Here is a 22172-nt window from a genome sequence, read left to right as displayed (position 1 = left end):
GGGTTATTTTGACATCCTGCCACATTTTGTCTTTAAGGAGAAGACAGGTTTACCCTGGGTAAGGTGTAAGATTTTCTATTGTGTGGCTTTGAAATAGTGTAGACTGAACCAAGGACTCAGTGGCAGATTATTCATTTATGTCCTTCATTTGTGTATTTCTAAGAGTTGGCATAGTGCTTGTTTGCCCAACAGACATTTCAGAGGTTCTCTTATAGAATTGGGGGTGGGTATCCCCTGCCTTATAAACTATTCAACTTGCGTTCCCCTCATACCATATTGAGATTACTCTTGACAAACTCCTCCTCTCTTCTCCCTGACAAAGCAGTGGTTAACCTAGGAGTATTTTTTCTTTCTGATCTCATCTCAAATTTAAATCAAGAGTGATCTCTCCCTATTCTCATGTGTACACACCAGTTGAATTTATCAAGCCATCTGCTTACTGAGATTTCAACATTAGGCATTAAAATCTCCAAACAATGAACCATTTCCCCACAGGCAGGAGGAAACAATGAAACAGTCCCAAATTCAAAACAAAGTTTATTGCATGTGAAAAGCAGTTAGGTGGAAATTAAGTAAAATGGTCAGGAACCATGAAAATATACATTTTGCATATTTTCTGTCCTGTCCCAGAAGAGGATCGCTCACTCTTCACTCTCATGGACCACCATCTGCAAAGACAGTGGGCATTTTTAGTTATGTCATATGACAGAGACACATTTCCTCCAGCTCCCTCTCCTGGAAAGCATCAGGGAGCTGCCTGCTTTTATGTTTCAGTAGGACATGGGATATTTTTTTGGATCTCAGGAGAATGCACAATTGCATATATGGAGAAACTCACCCATAACATGAAAAACTGGCACCCAGAGAGAACTAGCCCCATACACTGGGGCTTCCTACCCGCAAGTACCTATTTACATGCAGAGTGACTGAAACAGTACCAGTAGACGGTGCTTGACAGGTCTCAGTGGGAACTGTTCATTCCTTCACAGAACAGTGTTTGTCTTTCATTATGACTTAACAGGCCTGGGTTCTAGCAGGGCTGTTCTCAACTAAGTGACCTTAAGCAAAATCCCTTCCCTTTCTGAGCCCAGGATGGACCAGTTCTAAAGCTGATGGTTCTCTAAGGTTCCTTCTATTTCATAAACATCTACATCACACTGGGTTCTCCCCAGATTGTCCAGGGAGCTGCAAGTCCAGCCCACATCTGCTGTTCTCCATCAAGTTCCAGCAGGAAGCACCTACCCTGCTGGAGGTGAAGTCTCGGGTCTTAGCACGAAGCTTATTGACTTGAGATTCAGCAATGTCAGCACGTTCTTCAGCCTCCTCGAGCTCATGCTGAGCTTTTCGGAATTTGGTGAGATGAGCATTGGCTTGTTCATCCTAAAACCAAAGAGCCCAGGCAGGTGAGATCAGCATGCACCCCCTCTTAGAGCTCACCATGAGACAGACCAGGCTGCTGTTCTAATCACAAACATGTCTGACTCACAGCCTCCTCAGCCTGCCTCTTGTAGGACTTGACTTTCACTTGAAGTTTATCCACCAGGTCCTGTAATCTCAGCACATTCTTCCTGTCCTCTTCACTCTAAAAATGAGAACATGGGAATGTAGAGTTTCATGAGGTCTGGCCAATTTTCTGGTGCTAAAATGTGTCATCCTGTTGTCGGAAGAGAGACCCCAAGGTGGCGTTCACACTTTAGAGAGAAAACACATCTCCAGTTTTCTTTCCACTTACCTGGTAAGTTAACTCCTTGACCCGCCGCTCATACTTCCTCAGGCCCTTGACAGACTCGGTGTTCTTCTTCTGCTCCCCTTCAAGTTCAAACTCCAGCTCTCGGATCTGGGGACACAGTTGGGAAGTTAGTCTGGGGCTGTAGCACCAACAGGAGAAGCTGAAGAGCTCTGTTTATGCTAGAGTCCTTCCTGCAAGTACCCGTGTCTCCAGTTTCTGGATCTGCTTCTTCCCGCCCTTCAGGGCCAGCTGCTCAGCCTCATCCAGACGGTGCTGCAGGTCCTTCACCGTCTGCTCCAGGTTCTTCTTCATCCGCTCCAGGTGGGCACTGGTGTCCTGCTCCTTCTTCAGCTCCTCAGCCATCATGGCCGCCTGAAAAGCAAATCATACCCACTAAGAGCAGGCAAGGATTAAGTGCCTTGGAGCTGTTGAAACCTGGGTAACAGGAGGACCAGAGCCCAGCTACAGAAAAAGGACAGTAGGTGAGATGAGTGAGAACATCCTTCCACAGGGGAATGTGAAATGAGCTACACTGGGCACAGAAAAGAACCTAAAAAAGGAAACTTTCAAGGACTTGATGGGAAATGGTTTCTTCCTTTTCTTAAACTGGACTCCTTGGAACTCAGTCCATTTAAGAAAATTGTTTCTTTTGTTATCTCCATGATCACCAATATATTTCTTCAAAGGAACCTGAGACCTAGAGAAGACTGATTTGATGCCTAGCATCACAGGTTTGGAGATAGTGAGATTAAGGAAGGCCTCTAGAAAGTGAGCATGAATGGGCAGGACAGCAAACTAGTTGCAAGGTAATGTTCTCTATCAGGCAGCTGATGGCACTGTGGGCACCATAGCTGCTGGAGAAGATGTCTGAGACCCAGAAAGGTTAGGTGCTCCTGGGAGCAAAGCTGGCTTCATGTGAGGTAAATTTTGGTGGGATACTGACATCTGATGGTTTAGAATAAACCATATGTTGAAGGAAAGAAGAGCACAACTTCCCATGGGCATAAAACAGAATGTAAGCCATCCCAGTCTGTTTTTCCTATGCTCCCTTATTTCTCATAGCTACCTTTTAAATGTGCATGAGGGGCCACACTGACTTCAAGGGGAGTGGGCAGCAGCGCACACCATGTGTGCCCTGCGGGAGGCTCCAACCTGGCCAGCGGGAACTGTGTCAGGGTTGGGAAAGGGCTGGGGGCTTTAATGACACACAGTCTAGGCAGCTGCACAGGAGCAGGAAGGAAATGCCATACATCAGTGATGGCCTTCTTTGCTTTCTCTTCCGCATTCCTGGCATCCCTGCTGGCATCTTCCACCTCGCTCTGCAGCTGCATGAGGTCTGTCTCCAGCTTCTTCTTGGTGTGGATGAGGCTAGTGTTCTAGGGGGAGAGGCACAGGTATTGTTGACAAGGCAGTCTGAGGCTGAAACCCTTCCTCCCGGCCTCCTGGTTCCCCACCTGGGTGTGCAGCAGCTGCACTCTCTCGTTGGAGTCCAGCAGCTCCTGTTCAGCCAGCTTCCGAGCCCTCTCCGTCTGCTCCAGAGATGCACGCAGCTCCTCCACCTCGGCCTGCAGCAGGTTGGCTCTGCGCTCCACGATGGCCAGCTGCTCCTTCAGGTCCTCCTGGCCCCGGAGAGCGTCATCCAGGTGTAGCTGGGTATCCTGTCCAGAGGAAAAAGGAAGTCTAGCTGAAATTCAGGCTTTAGGACCATAAGCCTAGTTAATGACTTTGAGTGCTTGAGGCCGGGAGAGGTTTCCCACCAGGGAGTTATCTCAAACCTTCAGCTGGCCCTGGACACTCCTAAGGTGCTTCAGGGTCTCTGCAGCCTGGCGGTTGGCGTGGCTCAGCTGGATCTCAATTTCATTCAGATCCCCCTCCATCTTCTTCTTAATCCTGATGGCCTCGTTCCTGCTCCGCACCTCGGCGTCCAGGGCGCTCTGCATCATCTCTACTGTTCTCTGGTAGTTTCTCTTCAGCTGCTCAGTCTCTTCATCTTTCTCAGCAATTTTTCTATCGATTTCTGATTTCATTTGTGTTAATTCCAGCTGGATTCGAAGGATCTTGGCTTCTTCATGTTCAAGTGCAGCCTTTAAAGAACAAAAAACAGAAATAGCATCAGTGATGGTAAAGAACCTGCTACACTGCCCTACAGGGTAATAAAGCATCAAAGGAATATTCATAACTCTAATTCTGCAATTCAGAACCATCTTTAAAAAGCAAATCCCTAATTTATCTTCAGTGCAGAAAAAAATGTTTCATTGCTATTTGTTTAGATTATACTATCAAGAAATAATAACATTTAAATAATCACATTTCTTAGGAGTAAAACACCCTATGAATATTTTTAATTCATCTAAGATTTTATAAAATCTCATTTTTAGACCTATTGTAGTATATTGATTTTTTCCAATAAATTTAAGACAAATTACAGTATCATCTCATTCAACCTCACAGTTACACTGTTTGATAGGAAAGGAGCAGGCTTTGGGACTGTGCTTTTTAAAGAGGCAAAAATGAAAACAGAGTGGAGCCAGCTTGCCTCCTGGGGTGCAGCTGCAACAGGACCGCCTCTGTTCCTGCCAACGCCACCTCCCTAGCACCCTGCTCACCTCTGCTTCCTCAAGAGCCAGCTGGACATCAGCCTTTTCCAGCTCGATCTGCTTTCTTGATTTCTCCAGTTCGTGGATGGTTTTACCATTTTCAGCAATTTGTTCTGTGAGATCTGCTATCTCTTCTGCAAAGAAGAAAGTTACAGCTGCATTTGAACACCTCTGCACAGGTTTCCAGGCATCATAGGCATCAGCTGAATCCTTTTTAATGAGTTTATTATCATTGTAAGGGTGCTGTTTCCTAGAGATAAGATACTGTATAGAGAAAGACTCAAAAAATATAGTAACCCTTCAGATGATGAACATTTCTGTGCATGTGTTAATGCACATGGGTGGCAGGAATTTGAGCCTGAAGTCACACCCTCTCGTACTGGGAAGGGGATTTCAGATGCTTTAAAACTGCTTACGTTCCAAGTTCTTATTTTCTCGTTTCACGGTTTCAAGTTGGTCTAAGGCTTCTTCATAGGCATTTTTCAGTTTGAAGAGTTCAGTGCTCAGGGAGCGGGACTCCTTCAGAGATGCCTCCAGCTCTGCCTGGCTCTCCTCACACTTGGTTTTCCATTCGGCTAGCACCTGAAACACCACAAGAGAAGTTACCACCACTTATTAGCACTCTTTTTCCAAGCTTCTAACCAAATAGAACCATTAAAGGAAATCCTCGGAGTTTGTCTCTTGCCTAGCTCCTTGTTCTTGATTAATGGACTAGCCAGAATTTTGGTCTGTAAATTTACTCAAAATCCATGATTGATCAGTAACAACTGTCTCCAAAAAGCAAATGGATCCTGTGAGAAGGAATTAGCTGGGGATAACTGTCCCTTTCCTAATATAAAAATGACCCTATATTTTAAAATATTTCATTAAAACTTTGGTTCAAGTAAGCCTATCTGCCACACCAAAAGGGGGACTCCCAGAAAGCTCTATGGGACCCAAGTTATATTTGTGCATGTCAGCCATCCAGATAGACCAGCAGCATGGGGGAGGAAAAATGTTTGGGGATGAATAACATTGTAGAAATGGGCTTGTCCCCGCTGACAATGTTTGAAACGAACTTGCACCCCTATCCCATTCCCATTTCATTTCACAAATGAGGAGACTACAGGTCAGTGAAGTCCAAGGAGTTGCCCAAGCTAACAGTGCTGGTGTGCAGCAGGACGGGGACCGAGTATCCTCCTTCCATGACTACAAAGTACTCCCCACATCACAGCAGTCAGCCAGCGTGAAGCCAACCCCACACCTTGTCAAAGTTCCTCTGCTTCTTGTCTAAAGCCGCTGCCATGGAGTTGGCTCTCTCCACATCAACCATCAGATCCTCGACCTCCCCTTGCAGCCTCTGCTTGGTCTTCTCCAAGGAAGCACATTTCGCATTCACTGCCTCCACCTGCTCCTCAGAATCCTGAAGGCGCTGAGCAAGTTTTTTCCTTGAAGAATATGAAAGAGAAGCAGATGCTATTTAAGTTTCAATCCTCTTGAACATCACTATTCATTATGTTGGAATCACTAACCTTATGATTCAAATGCCCATTTGTTTTCATAAGCCCAGGAGAATTTCCTGGCTGCTAAAAAATCAATAATCAACAACCTGCCTTGTCTCTAACCAAGATCAAAGTTGTCTATCTTAAGGAAATGTGCTAAGGCCAGGTCCCTCCAATGGCACAGCACTGCATTAAAAGACATGGGATGGGGAAACATCTAGTCACAAAACAAGCTTATTCCCAAGTAGTTCTCAAGTCAATGCCCTTTACCATGTGATCATTAAAGGTAAATAGAGTTGCTCACTTGGCTTCCTCCAGCTCCTCTGTGCGCTGGATGGCGTCGGTCTCATACTTGGTCCTCCACTGGGCAACCTCACTGTTGGCCTTGGACAGCGCCCTCTGCAGCTCAGCCTTGGCTTCCTGCTCCTCCTCATACTGTTCCCTCAGCAGGTCACAGTCGTGGCGGGAGGATTGTAGGGCATGGGCCAGGGCGTTCTTAGCCTGAAAACATCAAGAAAGGGGACAGTCCCCAGGGGATTACTATTTTAATGCCATGTGCATGATGCAATCCAAGTACTCTCCTCTTATCATCACCTAATGAGTGAAGTTGCCCTGTCCTGTGGGTAGTGCTTGAAAATCAGACCACAGAAGCACTCCCTCAGGGGACGCACCTTGCTCTCTTCCTCCAACTGCCTCTTGAGCTCCTCTATTTGCTGGGTGAATGCTTGCTTGCTCCTAGAAAGTTGGGATACTATACTTTCCTTTTCCTCCAGTTGACGACTCAGTTCACCTGTGTCCAGAAAGAAACGTTTTATTAATTCATCCATGAATTCATTTGTTTACCAAACTCCTACTGTGTGTGAGGTTCTGTGCTAAGATCGGGGGAGAGAGCAAATTATGAGGTATGGTCCTTTCTTAGGGGTAAAGGAATGAGTCCTCGAGAAAGAAAGTGAAAGCACAACCTCATAAATATTGCCGTAAATGACTAGAACTGTGGAATGGCTTTTGTCAATAAAACCCATGAGGACAATTGTAAATGTAAACATGACCAAGAACACCTAAAAACTCCCCCAGACCTTCCAGTGGTTGGTGTTTCCAGCTGCTTGTTGATTCATCATCAAGAGAAAACATGCTTTCCAAAGACTTGATATCTCTAATAATCAGAACATGAACCCTTGGGTGAATATGGTGAGTTCAGGTTTACGTGCTTATGTGGAGGTAGGAGAGAAAAAGGTGGGGATGACAGGCTTTAGGACTCTTTCTCACACCAAGATTATTTTGGAAGGGCAACTAAACTTCTTGTCTTCATTGTCTTGGTTGTGGCTGCTAGCAAAGGATGGATGCACCAGTGACGATGAGGGGCTGCAGGACCAGCACTGGGTGAAACCACATTTCTAAGTGGAAGCCCCAAATAAAATAATGTTCCCCAATATTCTTATTACACACCAAGGGACTGTACAAATTGGCCATGTTCTTTTCTTTATTGTCTGGACTGTAGACAATCTGGAAACATGCACAGCAAGGAGAAGGGCCATGGGGATTTGGTTTCAAGGATGAGTCCTGCCTTTCAGACTCTTCTGAGGCACGGTCACATTAATTCAGAGAGTTAGAGCCAGGTGACACTTTGAGGCGCTTCTCTATCTAGTCTCCTTCTTTCTGTCTTGTTACTAAATTCTCAGTGTCCGTCTCCTTCAGGATATTTTGAAAGGCTCTTTTTCTGGGATATTCTAATGGTTTCTCTCCTAAAAACGTGCTTTAGTAGAAATTCTTCCCCAAACAAATAGTGCCCTTTAGTTTTGACCAATTGGTCCTCTTAGGGATCCATGAGGTGTTGCCTCCCCCCATGTCCCATCACTTACCAGCCTCAGTCTGAAGACGAGACTTCTGTGTCGTCAGTTCACTCAGGGTCCTCTGAATCTCCTCATTCTTGCCCCTGGCCTCACTTAACTGATCCTCCAGAGTTCGACATATTTTTTCCAGATTTGCCTAAAGGATTGAGAAAGAGAAGAAAATTAAGTCAGTGCTGAGATTTGAATGACCCAAAAGGTCTATTGAATTTCAAGTTGTGAGCCCCATTCTGCCCAAATACCTTGGATTTTGACACACTCTCCACGTTGCTAGAGAGATCGTCGATCTCCAACTTGAACTCGCTCTTCTCCTTCTCCAGCTTCTGCTTGACCCTCTGCAGGTTGTCTATCTGCTCTGCAAGCTCAGCCACACTATCCCCATGCTTCTTCCTCAGGGCAGCCACCGTGGCTTCGTGCTGCAGGGTGGCCTCCTCCAGGTCCCTGCGCAGTTTCAGGAACTCGGCCTCCCGCTTTTTGTTCAGCTCTATCTGGGTGGAGGTGACACCTCCCGCCTCCTCCAGCCGCTCGCTCAGCTCCTCCAGTTCTCGGGCATAGTCACTGCGCTGTTTCTCTGTCTTTGCTCGAGTTGCCCTCTCAGCCTCAATCTCTTCCTCCAGCTCCTCAATTCGAGCCTGTAGAGCCAATCACCCCCAGAGTGACTTGCTCTGAATGTCAAAAACAAGCTAGTTTCCATTCATATTAAACAAGCCAACCCTGGGACTTCTCCCAGAGAAATATGAGTATTGCTAATCTCCTTTGCTATGACTTTTTCCTGCACCAACATGATCATTACCCTGCAGTGATCAACCCAGGATGTTGTCCATTCAAAGAAAGGTTGACTCAAAATAATTCAAATATACATTTTATTTTAAATTATATTAAAAAATTATTCACACTGCTCTGTCAGCCTAGCAGAAAGGAAGCCACTGAGGAGGCAGACCCATGGTGCTGCCCACTGGCTCACATTGGCTTATAGCACAGAGAACCCAGCCCATGGTGAGCAACCCACATGTAAAAGAAAAACCCAAAACACCTCCTACCTGTAGCTCTTTGATTTTCTTCTGAAACTGAAGCCCCAGAGTCTGCTCATCTTCCACTTTGCTCTGCAGTTGACTATATTCAAAGTCCTTCCTGTGAAGGAAAATGTAGAATGTATGAAGAAAAAATACCCAGTAACTTGCAAAATTGAAATCAGTGGTCTTAGAGCATACTTCTTGAGCCTTTCATCCAGCTGTTGCTTATCATTCTCCAGATCTAATATGGACTCATGGGCAAGCTTCAAGTCTCCCTCAAGCTTCCTTTTGTTCCTTTCCAGGTCTACACGGAGCTTCTTTTCTTGTTCTAGGGAGCTTTCCAGCTGCAAAAGACGTGGTTTCCTTTTGAAAACAAATGCTTTGCAATAGAGGATTTTGGGAGTCTCTTCTAACCCAGAAGTCCTAAGACTGTCAACTAACAGCATTTACTTACGTCATCGACTTGCTGTTCCAGTTTGCTCTTGATTTTACTCAAAGAATTGACTTTGTCTTCTTCAGCTTGGAGATCATCCAGGGCCTGCTGATGGGCCTCTTGGAGGGCCTTCTTCTCCCTGGTTAACTTTGCAATTGTTTCATCCAACCCAGCGAGCTCCTCAGTAAGGTTTTTAACCTAAGAAGAAGTCACAAGCAATTGTAAAGGCAATACAATTTGGTTTGCAATGACAACATCAAGCTAGAAAGGCCCAGAAAGAGAGTACCTTGTTTTCTGTGGCATGCTTTTCCTTTTCAACCTTGGCCAGTGTCAGCTCAAGGTCATCAATGTCTTTCTTCAGTTCTGAACATTCGTCTTCCAGTTTCCGCTTCTTGGCCGTCAGCTCAGCGTTGATCTCTTCCTCATCCTCAGCTCTCTCAGTCACCTCCTTAATTTTAGCCTCCAGCTGGAACTTGGCTTTGATCAGTTGATCACATCTTTCCTCAGCATCCAACAAGTTTTCACTCTCCTTTAAAAAAAAAGAATCATGATTTCTTTTAATGACATAAGGTTTGTGACATTCCAGTATTTTCTTATATATGAAGTTCTTTATGAGGCATCTAAACTAAAAAGCAAAAGTCCCACCAAAATTCTAGTTTTCTTAAGTAACCAAATCTAGAAGGAAAGTGAAAACAAAAAGGTTTCTAAACACATACAGCTTGTACTTGGAGCTGCAAGTCATTCTTCTCTTGTACGAGAGTCACCAATTTTTCCTCCAGTTCCTTCCTTTTTGCCTCTGACTTGGCCAGTTCGTCTTTGGTCTTCTGAAACTCTTCCTTCATGGTGGCCATCTCCTTCTCAGTTTCCGCACTCTTCAGCAGGGGCTTGATCTTGAAGAACAGTTTCATCCAGGGCCAGTGCTTGACGTTCATGAATGAGCGGATGTTGTATTGGATGCAGAAAATGGACTCCCTAAAAACAAAATATTGGTTATTTCTAAGAAAGAGCCCCCACTTACTCAAAAAAGCACATGTTTAAATAAAGACCCTGTTCAACCTTCTCTGAACCATCTTCTGGAATTCCACACGCATGAGAAACCCTCTGCACACTGCTTGTGTCCGAGTGATCAGTTTGGCCAGGCGGTCATCACGCATTTCTTCCAGTGTTCCCAGCAAGCCAGCTTTGAAGAACACCTTGGTGGGGGGGGTGGGTGCAGACAGATGATGTGAGTCAGTGTTCTAGAGAAGTCTAAGAGGGACCAAAGGCCAGCATCTGTCAGAACTGATGCATTACCTTGGTGTGCCCAAACTTATACTGAGTGTGGTCGATATCGATGGATGCCAGCAGCTTTTCACAAGCTTTCTTACTGTCGATGAACTGTCCCTCGGGGATCGCACTGGCATTCAGCACTCGGTATCTGCCCATGTGGACACAGAAACAATCAGAGGACCTTGGAAACCATCTAGTTCATGTCTCTCTTCCTACAGGCAAGAAAGCCAAGGTCCAGAGAAGGAAAGAAACTTGCTCATAATCACACTGCTGGATAATAGCCTAGAATCAAGGCCTCTGGATTCTTAGTCCAGGTCTTCTCTGCCATGTGCAATATGTATACTGTGGCCAAGTGGTAGGTTATTTTACATCAAAGTCCCTAGCTATTCTGTTGAAATGGGTCTTTTCAATGGTATTTCTCACTCTTAAATTCCAGTACTTGCAGCTCTTATCAAGAATCGTATAAACCAGAGACATGGAAATAAAGAAAAAACTGACAGTGACCAGAAGGGAGGGAGGAGGCAGGCAACAGGGGAAAAAAGAGGAAAGGTCATCGAGGAACACATATAAAGGACCCAAAGGCAAAGACAATGGTGAGGGGGAGGATTGAACTAGGGAGGTGGGGGTGGGTAGGGCAGGGGAGAGTAATAGGAGGAAAATGGGACAACTGTAATTGAACAGGAAAAATGAAAATTTAAAACAAAAAATGACTCATACAGAACTTTTCATGACACACCTTTGTTTGAAATCCCCGTAGAGAATCCGATTGGGGAAGCCCTTGCGGCAGATGCGGATGCCTTCCAGGACGCCGTTGCAGCGCAGCTGGTGCAGCACGAGGCTGTGCTCCATGGCCCCTGGGTGAAGCCAGAACCTCAGCTCCACACACAGTCCCCCACAAATGGACCACACCCAGAAAACCAGTCAGTGTCCTACCTGGGGTTTTAGTTTCGTTGGGAATTATACAGCGCACGAAGTGAGGGTGAGTAGTCCGTAAATTTGACATTAGCTTGTTCAGGTTTTCCTAAAAGAAAAAGATTAAATTTGATAGCCTACTATTGACTTTTATAAACATAGAGGTATACTGTAATGAAAAGTAAGATATAGTGTATTTTAAACTTATCATGAATTCTAAGGAATAATGAAATTATTTAACTCATTCTTTTAATAATCCTATGGCTAGAGTCGTGGGCAAATAAATAAATAAATAAACCTGTATAATAGTTCTTTGTGTCACAGTGAACCAGAGACAAAGTAGAAAAGGCCCTCTGATCTGAAATTAACTCAAGAGATGTATCCAGCCCCACTGGATGAATGAGGTGCTTCTGCCTGAGTCCCTCAGACAGGTCAGAAAGTTCGTGCAGGGGTCTCACCTCCCAGGCCAGCTGACGCAGCTAGTTACAGTACAAAGTGATGCCTGAGTCCTGCTCCTTCGTTTGGTGGACCTCACTTAAGTATTACCAAATCAGCACTCAGCTTCACCAAGTGACAGAATCCGGTTAAGACCACATTACTGTTCTTTCATAAACAAGTTTAGAATCTCTACACTGCTCATTGTGCAATGACTTAAACCAGCTACAGGCAAATAAATTTGTATGTTTCTTACCCTGAAAAGAGCAGAGACAGTTTGGAAGGAAGAGCCCTTCTTCTTGGCAACTTTCTTCTTTCCACTGTCAGCTGAAAGAAACAACATTGTCCCATGATTGTTAGCAGATCAGTGGAGGTTTTTCAGTCCTATGGACTGAACTGGTAGGAGGAGGTGCAACTATAGGGCACTCTGGGGAGTCGATTACCATCCGTGGTGGCAAAGGTGGCATACAGGTGTGCCAGGAGCCTGTTGGAGGACTTCTGGTACAGCCCGACAACCGTCTCATTGAGGGGGTCCTTGTTCTTCTCCAGCCAGCCGGAGACACTGTAGTCCACGGTGCCCGCATAGTGGATCAGCGAGAAGTGGGCCTCAGCCCTGCCTTTGACAACCTTGGGCTTCTGGAAGTTGCTGGACTTGCCCAGGTGCTGGTCATACAGCTTGTTCTTGAAGGAGGTGTCTGTGGCCTTGGGGAACATGCACTCCTCTTCCAGGATGGAGAAGATGCCCATGGGCTAGATTTAGGTAAAGCACACTTGAGGTAAATAAGAGCTGCGGGGTGAACAGCAGAATACATGAGGAGAGGTCACCCAACCGATAGGATAGTATACCTTCTCAATGAGCTCAATGCAGGCAGCCAGGTCCATCCCGAAGTCAATGAAGGTCCACTCGATGCCTTCCTTCTTGTACTCCTCCTGCTCCAGTACGAACATGTGGTGGTTGAAAAACTGTTGCAGTTTCTCATTGGTGAAGTTGATGCACAGCTGCTCCAGGCTGTTATACTAACAACAAAATATAATGTTCATGTGAAAATTTGGACTTCTTTCAAAATCAAAGATTCATCCACTTTCATCCTCATTGCTCAGGCTCTAGCCAGCTCATTTATGCTTTCAAATATGGTCACGTTCTCCAGCACCTGGCTTAGAGTGCATCTCCTCTTTGCAGTCTTCTCCACACTTCCAGTTGGAAGGAAGGGGCTTTTCCTGCTCCCAAGGTCCCCTGGTCTGGGTCTATCCTGTGCACTGAGCACAGGCTGCCTTATTTTGTAGTTACTTTTCAATTTGCCTTACAAACTTCTCATCTTCCTCTATAGACTACAAGCTCATTTTTTATTTACCTGAATGTCTTCTATCTGGTAGACACCAAATATGTACTTTGATGAATAGCTATATGCTTCTAACCCAGAACCAATAGGACATTTATGTAAAATATTGCATAATTGGCTTATTATCAAATTCTCCATATGCCTGTTCTCTAAGTCAGTAATTACATTTGAGATTATTTTTGTTCATTGAACTATATCCTTTAAAATGGTACTTGGCTGAAGTATTCCCCCTCTTAAAATAATATAAATCTTCCCCACATTCTCTTCCATCTGATCCACCCTCCATCTAGATTTCCTACAAAATAATGACATTATGACATGCTGGCCACCTTGACATCTTCCTACAGAATTGTGAAAACCAGTCCCTGTGTGCAATGCCACATGAGAACACGAGCATAAGCACATGAACCTCAAAGATCTCGAAGCCCGCAATGTCCAAAACCCCAATGAAGTGTTGTCTTGGTAGCTTCGTGTCCAGTTGCTGGTTGATGCGAGTGACCATCCACAAAAACAACTTTTCATAAACAGATTTGGAAAGGGCATTCACGGCATGGTGGACCTGTTGGGAAAGATCAGCAGATGAGTCTGAAGACAGTGGCCATCATGTACCTGTGTCCCTTCCAGGCCTGGAAGTAGTCGCTTACCTGATCCACAGTTTGACCTTTGGTGACGTACTCATTCCCAACTTTCACCCTGGGGAAGCACAGAGCTTTCAGGAGGTCTGAAGAGTTCAGGCCCATCAGATAAGCTGTCTTGTCAGCCACTAGCAAGAAAAGAAAGATGATTACAAAGGGAAACCACTGATGCTTGGCAAAGTACAAGAACCACTTTGAAAGTCATCCAGGCGTTACAAAGCTGGGTGAAGTCTGTCTCATATCTATAAACTGTTTATATGTGGTCAATGGAAGCTAAATCACTCAGAGAACAGGACAGATTTTATGAAAAGGCAAGACTGGGTTCCAGAAAGCCCTGATCATTTCTCATTGCATCTGAAATAGGGCCACTCTAGTGATTCAGCAAACTCAGGTGCAACAGTGCTTATTAGGCGTCTGAGCCCTGGAGGGTTCACTTCTCCAGGTAGAAGGAAGATTAATCACCCTCAAAAGAGGCACCAAACAACCTCAGTGGAACACACCCACCCAACCTTGTCTTATACCCTGTTGTGGTGATTTTGATTTTGTACCTTCGGTGCCATCTGGCTCTGCCTGCTCCTCTCGCTGCTTCTGCTTGAACTTCATGTTCCCATAGTGCATTACAGCTCCCGTCAACTTGTAGAGTCCAGATTTCTCTTCTGGAGTGAAGCCCAGAATGTCAATGGCACTCTGGCATTGAAAGAACAACATGTCAGTGGGCTGACCCCAGTGACCAAGGACGGGCACCCCCCTTTCTCTCTGTCCTACTGACATCTGTAGCCAGCAGCTCCTCAGCGTCATCAATGCTGGCAACCAGGATTTCACCCTGGCTGATGAAGGGGTAGTCGTAAGGGTTGGTTGTAATAAGCAGCAGCTCTGAAAGTAAGTAGTGAGAGGAGGTCACCTAGATGCAAGGAAAACATCCACCCCGTAGATTTGAGCTCCCGTATTCTGGTTTGAAACTTTTGCTGCTGGAGCCCAGGTTGAATTGAGAGTTAGAAATCTTTTAAACAGCCTCATGATACTCAAGCTATGACTGAATATAAAATGTCCAGAGAAGACTGTGCCCATGCATTGTAGACTAGGAACACCAGAGAGAATACAGTATTTAAATTCTCTTGCTTTGCATGCAAATGGTGCTTATTGGTGTAGGTTCAGAAAAGTTAAAAGGGAAACTGGCTTAGTGTGGGTCAGGCAGGAGCCCCTGTTCCCACTGAGGGAAGCACGGTTTAAAAAGCTGCAGCCTATTTACAGACCTGGGACCAGAAGGCTAAGCAAACAGTCAAAGGGCATGGAAGACGGTATTTATAAGGCCCCTGTTAGGTGCAGAACAAAGTTCAGGGTGACTATCCACAGTCTGGAGTATTCTGATTTTGCCCTGGTCTCAGCTTTGGTGAAAGGTTGGTTTCTGTGTCAGACACAAGGGGGCGCTAAAGGACAATGAAATCCTTAGTCGTTCGGAAGGTTTTCATAAACCGATGATAATTCAGTAATGGTTCAATCTCGTCAACTGGATTCGTTTTGGTGTCCCCCCGCCCCAAATTGGCATGTCACTGTCAATAGGGCTACATCTCATTTCGAAAACAAACTTTGCTGCCTGTGGAGTCCCCTATGCCCTACTTGGTCCATCGATGTCAGAGCAGAAATGCGGAAGTGACCAACCCCGCTGGGGTCTTGCTCACCTATGAGCTCAGGCTTCTTGTTTGAAAGAATCTGGTAGAAGATGTGGTAACTTCTCTCAGCCTTCAGCTGGAAGGTGACTCTAGATTTTTCCAGCAGATCTGTGAACAAAAACACAGGACTGTCTTCCAAATTGCTCCCACCACCCTGAGACTCATCTGATTTCAATTATCTACTTACAAGTTTCAATATCTGCAGAGGCCAGCTTCCCAGTGGTACCGAAATGGATTCGGATGAACTTGCCCTTGGAGGGAAAGTGAGACCAGCATTTACTATGGCTCCAACTATTCTGCTAGACGCCTCCATCATGTGAACAGAAGATTTATTTCCCTATAATTTGAAATTAAATAGGCCCTCCCCTTTTCTCCCTTCTTCTCTTACCAGTTTGATATGCCTTCCTTTTCCTCATCCCCTTTATTCCACTCTGCCTCCAAACCACCCCACCCCAAGCAGTCAACAGAGTCAGAGACTGACTTTTTTCAAGTCACAAATCAAAGCATATCACTTCCCTGCCAAAAGAATCCTTCAGTGGCTCCCTGAGTGAAATCCAAACTCCTTCTCATGATCTGCAGATGCCTGCATGACAGGTCTCTTTCTGCCTCTTCCTTCACCTCATGGTGCACCCCCATCCACCTCTCTGCTCCCACTCATCTCCTCTTTAGGTCCCTCGACTAGACCAGGCCTTCCCCTGCTTCAGAGGCTGTGCTCTTGCTTTGCCCTTTGTCCCTCCCCATCCTTCAGAGCTCCGGTTCACAGACCCCGCCCCTACCTAGAGGCCTTCCCTGCCCACACTGTCTAAAGGAGACCCTGGCCTCCATTGCTCTATCACTGGCCCTGTTTATTGAACTCCATGTGAATGTTTCATTACCCGAAACTATCTTGTTGTTTTGTTTCATGCTTTCGCCATCTATGCCCTCTGGACTGTAACCTCTCTAAGGACAGAGACCTTGCCTGTATCGTAGGCCACAGATAAAATCCCAGCGTAATTGAACTCAGACTCACAAAACGAGAGGAGTTGTCGTTCCTCACGGTCTTGGCGTTCCCGAAAGCCTCCAGCAACGGGTTGGCACTGATGATTTGGTCTTCTAGAGTCCCCTAGTACATGAAATCAAGGGAGGAAGAAGCCACAGGATGACAGTAAGCAATGCTTCCCAGCTCTGCCACGCTTGCCTGGTGGTCACAGCAAAGCCAGTCCCCCCCCCCCACCCCCAACCCTGCAGTCTGAGGATGAACCAAACCAACAGCAAGTCTAATTCAAACACACCTTTGCCTTTTTGTTTTATTTGGCTATAGTTGAGTGTCTTGACTTAACATTCCTTTAAAACTTCCGTTCCTTGATTGTCCAGTCAGTTAGGTTGTCTGGTTCATCTAACTATTGCAGTGTTTTTGTTTAGAAAGGTAACTACAGGCTACAGTTCTCTCAAGTGGGTGGATGTGACTCTGCCGTAAAAGAAGCAGCTCTCTGATTCTCCCCAACTGACCTTTCTTAGAGCCTTATTTCCACCCCCCCACCTTCCACCTACCCGCCCTGCAAAAAAAAAGGTAGGATCTTGTCCTCTATACGGGATCATCTAAGATCACTAGTTGTCCTTGCAGATTTTCAATCCTGGACTGCTGTCCTCTCCTTGAAGAAGGGGAGCATTTACGGCCTCCCTCCGCTCCCCCATCCGGAGTTAAAGGATGGACGTGAGAGCATGGTGAGCCTTGCTCGGCTCCATACCTTCATTTTGGAGTCCTTCTTCTTGGCAAGATCTCCAGTAGCTGCAATTGTTGCAAAGTACTGGATGACCCTCTTGGTGTTCACCGTCTTTCCTGCCCCGGATTCTCCGCTATTTGGAGGGATGAAAAGAGAGAGAGGGAAAGAAACAACTTCTGTTAGTGTAACTGATGTCTGCAAGATGTCACACAGAGACCTGGACATACTCTAAGCCACGTCAGACACACATCTACCGAACGAGGGTGAGAGGCCACAGAGAGGCAGGGCCCAAGAGGGGCTCCACAGCTGAGCTGACCAAGGATGGGCACTTCCGGTTTTCTGGGGCCTTCCATGTATCTTCTTGCCCATGCCCCAATCTACCTTTTCTCTCTAGACTTTGTTCTAAATACTACCTAATGCACAGAACCGAGGTTGTGGTGCCTTTGCCTTCTGCAATGGGGACAAGGAGCCACAGCCATGAAACTGCTTTATGCCTTGGAAACTTACGTGATCAGAATGGACTGGTTTTCACGATCTGCCAAAGGCAAAAATAAAATAGAGTTGATGGCAATATAAAAAGAGCTTCCCATTTTTACCCCATTTCTCAAGCAGTCACAGTTCAATGCACAATCCCTCTCCCCCCGATAGTTTGTTTAGTCCTAGATGGGAGCTTGAGAATGAGACCCAGAGAGGCTGAGCCCCTGCTTAAACCTAGCCACTGGCTTCTGACTATATTAGGTTGAACCACATGAAATTGTCAGCACTATTTTTGGCCCATAGAAATGTTACTCTCATAGGGTTTAACCAAGAGGGCTTGCAAGGGGCTTGGGGATCTGGCCTCTTTTCTGCCTCTCTGAGCAGCTTTGCCCCCTCTCCTTTGCATGGAGGTCACAGGCTGGACAGGCAGGCCCAGGACCATGGGGCGCTTCTCTGAGCCATGTGCAGCACCTGCTCCACCACTCCAGGCCTCCTCCTTGGAAACCTACCAGTCAGCATGAACTGATAAGCATTGTCAGAGATGGAGAAGATGTGGGGTGGGGCTTCCTGGCGCTTTTTGCCTCGGTAGCCATCCACCACCTCGGGGTTGTACACCGGCAGCCACTTGTAGGGATTGACGGTGACACAGAAGAGGCCCGAGTAAGTCTGTGGGAGAGTAAAAAAATACATATGTGTGTATATGTATGAGTCTGTAAAACCTTATGCCTTTTGTATTTACCACTTTTTTTACAGTATACTACTGAAAGAGGGGAGATATAATTTTCATTTATAGGTGAGGCAAATGAGGCTGGGGGCAGGAGGGCATATACAGCTGGTGAGTGACAATGCTGAGACCCAAGGCTTATCTTTCCTAAAAGGTTCACTCTTCCTTCTCCCAGCCCTCCTCCTTCCAGCCTATCTTCTTCCTATCTCATTCATCTCTCGCATTTTGTCTTTCCCTTCCCCCTTTTTTCCATTTCCCTTCTTTTGGTTAACAGCTTAGTCAAACACTAATCTTTCATCCACACAAACATCTGCACCCCCAGCCCAGCCAACACTCCAGGAAAGCACCGCCAGCGTGAGCACGGACATAGATCATCCAGGAGGTGTAGCGGTCCTTGAGGTTGTACAGCACAGCCGGCTCGTTCAGGTGCGTAAGCATGGCCATGTCCTCGATCCGGTCGAACTTGGGTGGGTTCATCGCATACACATCCTCTGGTTTGACCATCAGGGTCTGAAAGGGAAGCAGTGCAGTGCTTACCAAAGGTTCTCTGTGAGGTTTGCCCACTGCAGACACCTGCCACCCAGGAAGAGGCCTGTGAGCTGAGATCAGCGGGAGCGAGCAGAGAGAAGACGTGAGGGAGACAAGGTTGAGGGCAGCTGGCAGTGGCGGCGACAGTGTGATTTGTTTCTGTCGTGCGAGGCTTTAGTTTTTTCCTCTGTGATGGGTCTCAGGGGAGGGAGGGATGACAGAAATGAGGACCCAGCGCCTCTGCAGGTGGATGCAGGGGATGGTGCTGGACAGGTGCAGGAGGAACGTTTCCACTTGGGAACACTAGATGGCCCCAAACCCTGCTCAACAGGGGATGGGCTGTTCCTATCTACTCAGAGACCTACAGGTGCCCGGGGGTCCCTGAGGCAGGGATGGAAGAGAAAGAGGTGGCACTGGAGCAGCAGATTGGCACCCACAGTTACCTGTATTCAGAGCTGTCTGAAAGCAGCTGTTGTCCAGCCCCCCCACCCTGAATCTTGCCCCTTCACCGCCCTCCTGCCTACACTTGTGAAAGAGAACCTAGCCCCACCTCAACCCCTCCCCACTTCTCTGGGGTCAGAGTGTTACACCCAGGTAAGGGCCCCATGAGGCAGAACAGTGGTTCCAAGCACAGACAGTGTGTTTGTCCTTCCCTGGGGAGGAAAAATCCCTCGCCCTGTGCCCTGAGGCTCCCTCAGTCAGGCACAGGGGGTGTGAGCCGCCCTCCTCACCCTGGCCCTGCCCTCACTTCCTTTCTTGCTGAGACTTCCCTTGAAGATGAAGCACAGCCCTGTCCCATCTCTGGACAAGGCAGTGGGAAACCTCCCTTTTCCTGCCTTCAAGCAGAGATTCACTTAAAACACCATGTAACCAGCCCTCCTTGGGAATGGAGGAGACTGTCTCAGATTGTCATTCTTTATGTCTAGCTTCCATCTTCCCTACTGCTTTGTAAGCCCAATCTTAGCTCCGTTACTTAAATATACAGAGAGCCCCACTCTGCGTGGGCCAGTGCTCACTCGCCCTGGAGGGCAGTGAGTGTTCAAGGCCTTTTCACATCATGCCCAGCTTGGGCACGGCCACCGGGGAAAGCTGGGTGTCATTTCTTTTACTTTTCTCTCTCACATCTTCTTTTTCCTGCCTTTATTTTTAACTTTTCTTGGAACTTTCCAGATTCTTCTGGTCTGGATTCCAGAAATTAGTGAAGTCCAGAATTGCTCCTAGCACTCCCACAGTGACCCCCGCCATGGTGGGCACATTGCCCATGGCCTTCAGGACATGGGGAAGCTGCTGTTTCACACGGAGCTTGTGGTCACCTAGGGTCCCTCACCGCTCTCCTTACTTCCACAGTTAGACAGCCACTGCTGGAAGGATCAGGGGGAAACCTAAGCTACCAAGGGAGAGCATTGTAAACGAGGTCTTCCTCTGCTGGACCCCCAGCTGCACTGCCTTGGGACGCACCAGCCAGCCACCTCCTACTCAGAGCCGTGAGCAGAGACAAAGCGCCTGAACAGGAACTGCCTCGATCAGCCACAACCAGGCCTTCTCCCGTCCAGCAGCTGGAGGCCAATATTTGCTCTGCTTTCTCCAAGGAAGCCAAACAGTGACACTGGGAGAGGCCTTCCAGCGCCAGAGCCACATGGGGCTGGGACCAGGTCCAGGGCCGGGGTGGGGGGACGCAGGGACTAGGCCACTGTGGGAGCAGACACAGAGACAGTGGACCTACAGAGACTGGGGGCACGGACAAGGCTTACGCGGTTGTCTTCGGTTTCCACCATGACCTTCCCGTCCTGGGTACTCTTAATTTTCCCCTTGGCATATTCTTCCTTTGAGTCGACCACAAAACAGTAGGTTTTGGCATCAAAGGGCTGGTTCTGAGCCTCGATCCTCTCCTTTTCCGACTTCCGGAGGAAAGGAGCAGCTATGCCGAACACTTCCATTTCAGTGTCGCTACTCATGGTGCAGCTAGAAGGTAAACCCACCAGGTGAGTCCAGCCCTCCCCCAGTCCCTCCCCCAGCCCTCATCCTAGCAGTTCCACCTATAAGCCTTAAGTGCTGGGAAACTCAAAAAAGTCCACGTTTATGGGGTGGCTGTTCTGTGCAAAGGTTGTAGCCCCTGCCCTCCATCATCTGAGGCTCAGATTGATGAAGGGCCTAGAGGTGAGTGCAGCTCTCTCAGAACCTCACTTTCTTTAAAATCCAGGCATTGCTGAGGAAAGCATTAAAATACCATAAAAAATAAAGGCCATTCACCCTGGCTGGGTAGCTCAGTTGGTTAGAGCATCGTCTCAATACACAAAGGTTGCAGGTTCAATCCCAGGTATAGCACATATGAGAATTAACAAATAAATGCATAATAAGTGGAATGACAAATCATTATTTTCCTCTCTCTCCCTCTCTCTCCCTTTCTCTCTCTCTCCCCCCTTGCTCTCCCTCTAAAACCAATAAATAAAAATTCAAGAATAAAGGTCATTCTTCAAAGAGATTCTGCTCAATAGCAAGTAGCTAAGGAATTTTTCAATCATTTTGAATCAAGGTGGCTACCTCCTCATACAAGGAAACTGGCTGCGCTTCCTTCAGTGGGTGAAACTAGAAGCCGCACTTGACCCCAGAATCCTACTGAAAAGTCTCCTGAGGTGCTGCCTCCTCTGCTCCTCTCCAGCCTCCCTGGTCCTTGTCTGAGCTCCCTTAGACTCTGTGCCCTGCAGGGCCTGGGGAGATGAGAGGAACTGGTAACCTGGGACCACCTAGAGATGCCCACCAACCATGGGACATGGCCAGAATTCTCACCTGAGAGACACACCCACAGGAGAAGAGCAGAAGACAGCAGCAGCCGTGGAAAATCAGACCTACAATAAGTACGCAAAAAGAAAACTTGGGTCCTGGCAGGTCTGGTTCAGCTTCGAATCAGCGCTTGATAAATTAAGTAAATAAGGAGAAGGGACTAATAACTTAAAAAGAGCCTTACCCTAGAGACAAACTGGAGGATCAAGTAGGACATGGCCCACAGGGAAGACATTAATGTAGTAAAAGGCCACAAACCTGGCTCCTACCAGCTCGCCATGTAATGTCCTTCAGTCTGCAATGCCTCTCATTCAGAATTGGGCAATAAAAACAGAATTTCTGTTTAAAAAGCTTGTGGTTCCAGGCCTGGGTCAGGGAGAAATCTCTAAGATCGGCTAACTGACACCCAGACGGTATGATGATACTGGGCGAAAGGGCGGGACCCGTGACAGACATACAGCCCAGGTGGGAAAGGTGAGGACAGAGAAAGGCACAGAATCCCAGGGTGTCCTGCTCTGCTCAGAGAGGCAAAGGGAGAGAATGGGATCATGGGGGATAGGCCGAGGTCCACGGAGTGTCCAGGGGGACCCTGCCCATG

The 22172-nt window shown here is 47.0% G+C and overlaps 1 protein-coding gene across 1 annotated transcript; it reads right to left on the bottom strand.

Moving 5' to 3' along the window:
- Window positions 1-519: 519 nt before the first annotated feature.
- LOC114515183 (myosin-3) lies at window positions 520-21661 on the bottom strand. The gene is made up of 40 exons (XM_028534513.2): window positions 21581-21661; window positions 20545-20755; window positions 18632-18775; window positions 18051-18207; window positions 17572-17599; window positions 17089-17197; window positions 16371-16463; window positions 15549-15612; window positions 15371-15469; window positions 14461-14564; window positions 14240-14378; window positions 13701-13819; window positions 13466-13615; window positions 12563-12733; window positions 12160-12466; window positions 11973-12043; window positions 11303-11390; window positions 11106-11223; window positions 10394-10517; window positions 10157-10293; window positions 9817-10072; window positions 9387-9629; window positions 9122-9298; window positions 8866-9011; window positions 8695-8785; window positions 7897-8286; window positions 7667-7793; window positions 6479-6597; window positions 6112-6308; window positions 5570-5753; window positions 4743-4908; window positions 4336-4460; window positions 3505-3813; window positions 3184-3387; window positions 2980-3105; window positions 1931-2101; window positions 1733-1837; window positions 1487-1582; window positions 1243-1380; window positions 520-668 (listed from the first exon to the last, which is right to left on the bottom strand). Exons 2-40 carry the CDS (start codon window positions 20746-20748, stop codon window positions 642-644), a joined length of 5823 nt encoding a protein of 1940 aa, XP_028390314.1. The 5' UTR covers window positions 20749-20755; window positions 21581-21661; the 3' UTR covers window positions 520-641.
- Between the last annotated feature and the right edge of the window lie 511 nt (window positions 21662-22172).

This window comes from Phyllostomus discolor, chromosome 8 (genome assembly GCF_004126475.2).
Source record: "Phyllostomus discolor isolate MPI-MPIP mPhyDis1 chromosome 8, mPhyDis1.pri.v3, whole genome shotgun sequence".
Lineage (NCBI taxonomy): Eukaryota > Metazoa > Chordata > Mammalia > Chiroptera > Phyllostomidae > Phyllostomus > Phyllostomus discolor.
This window is presented reverse-complemented; position numbering and strand designations above follow the sequence as displayed.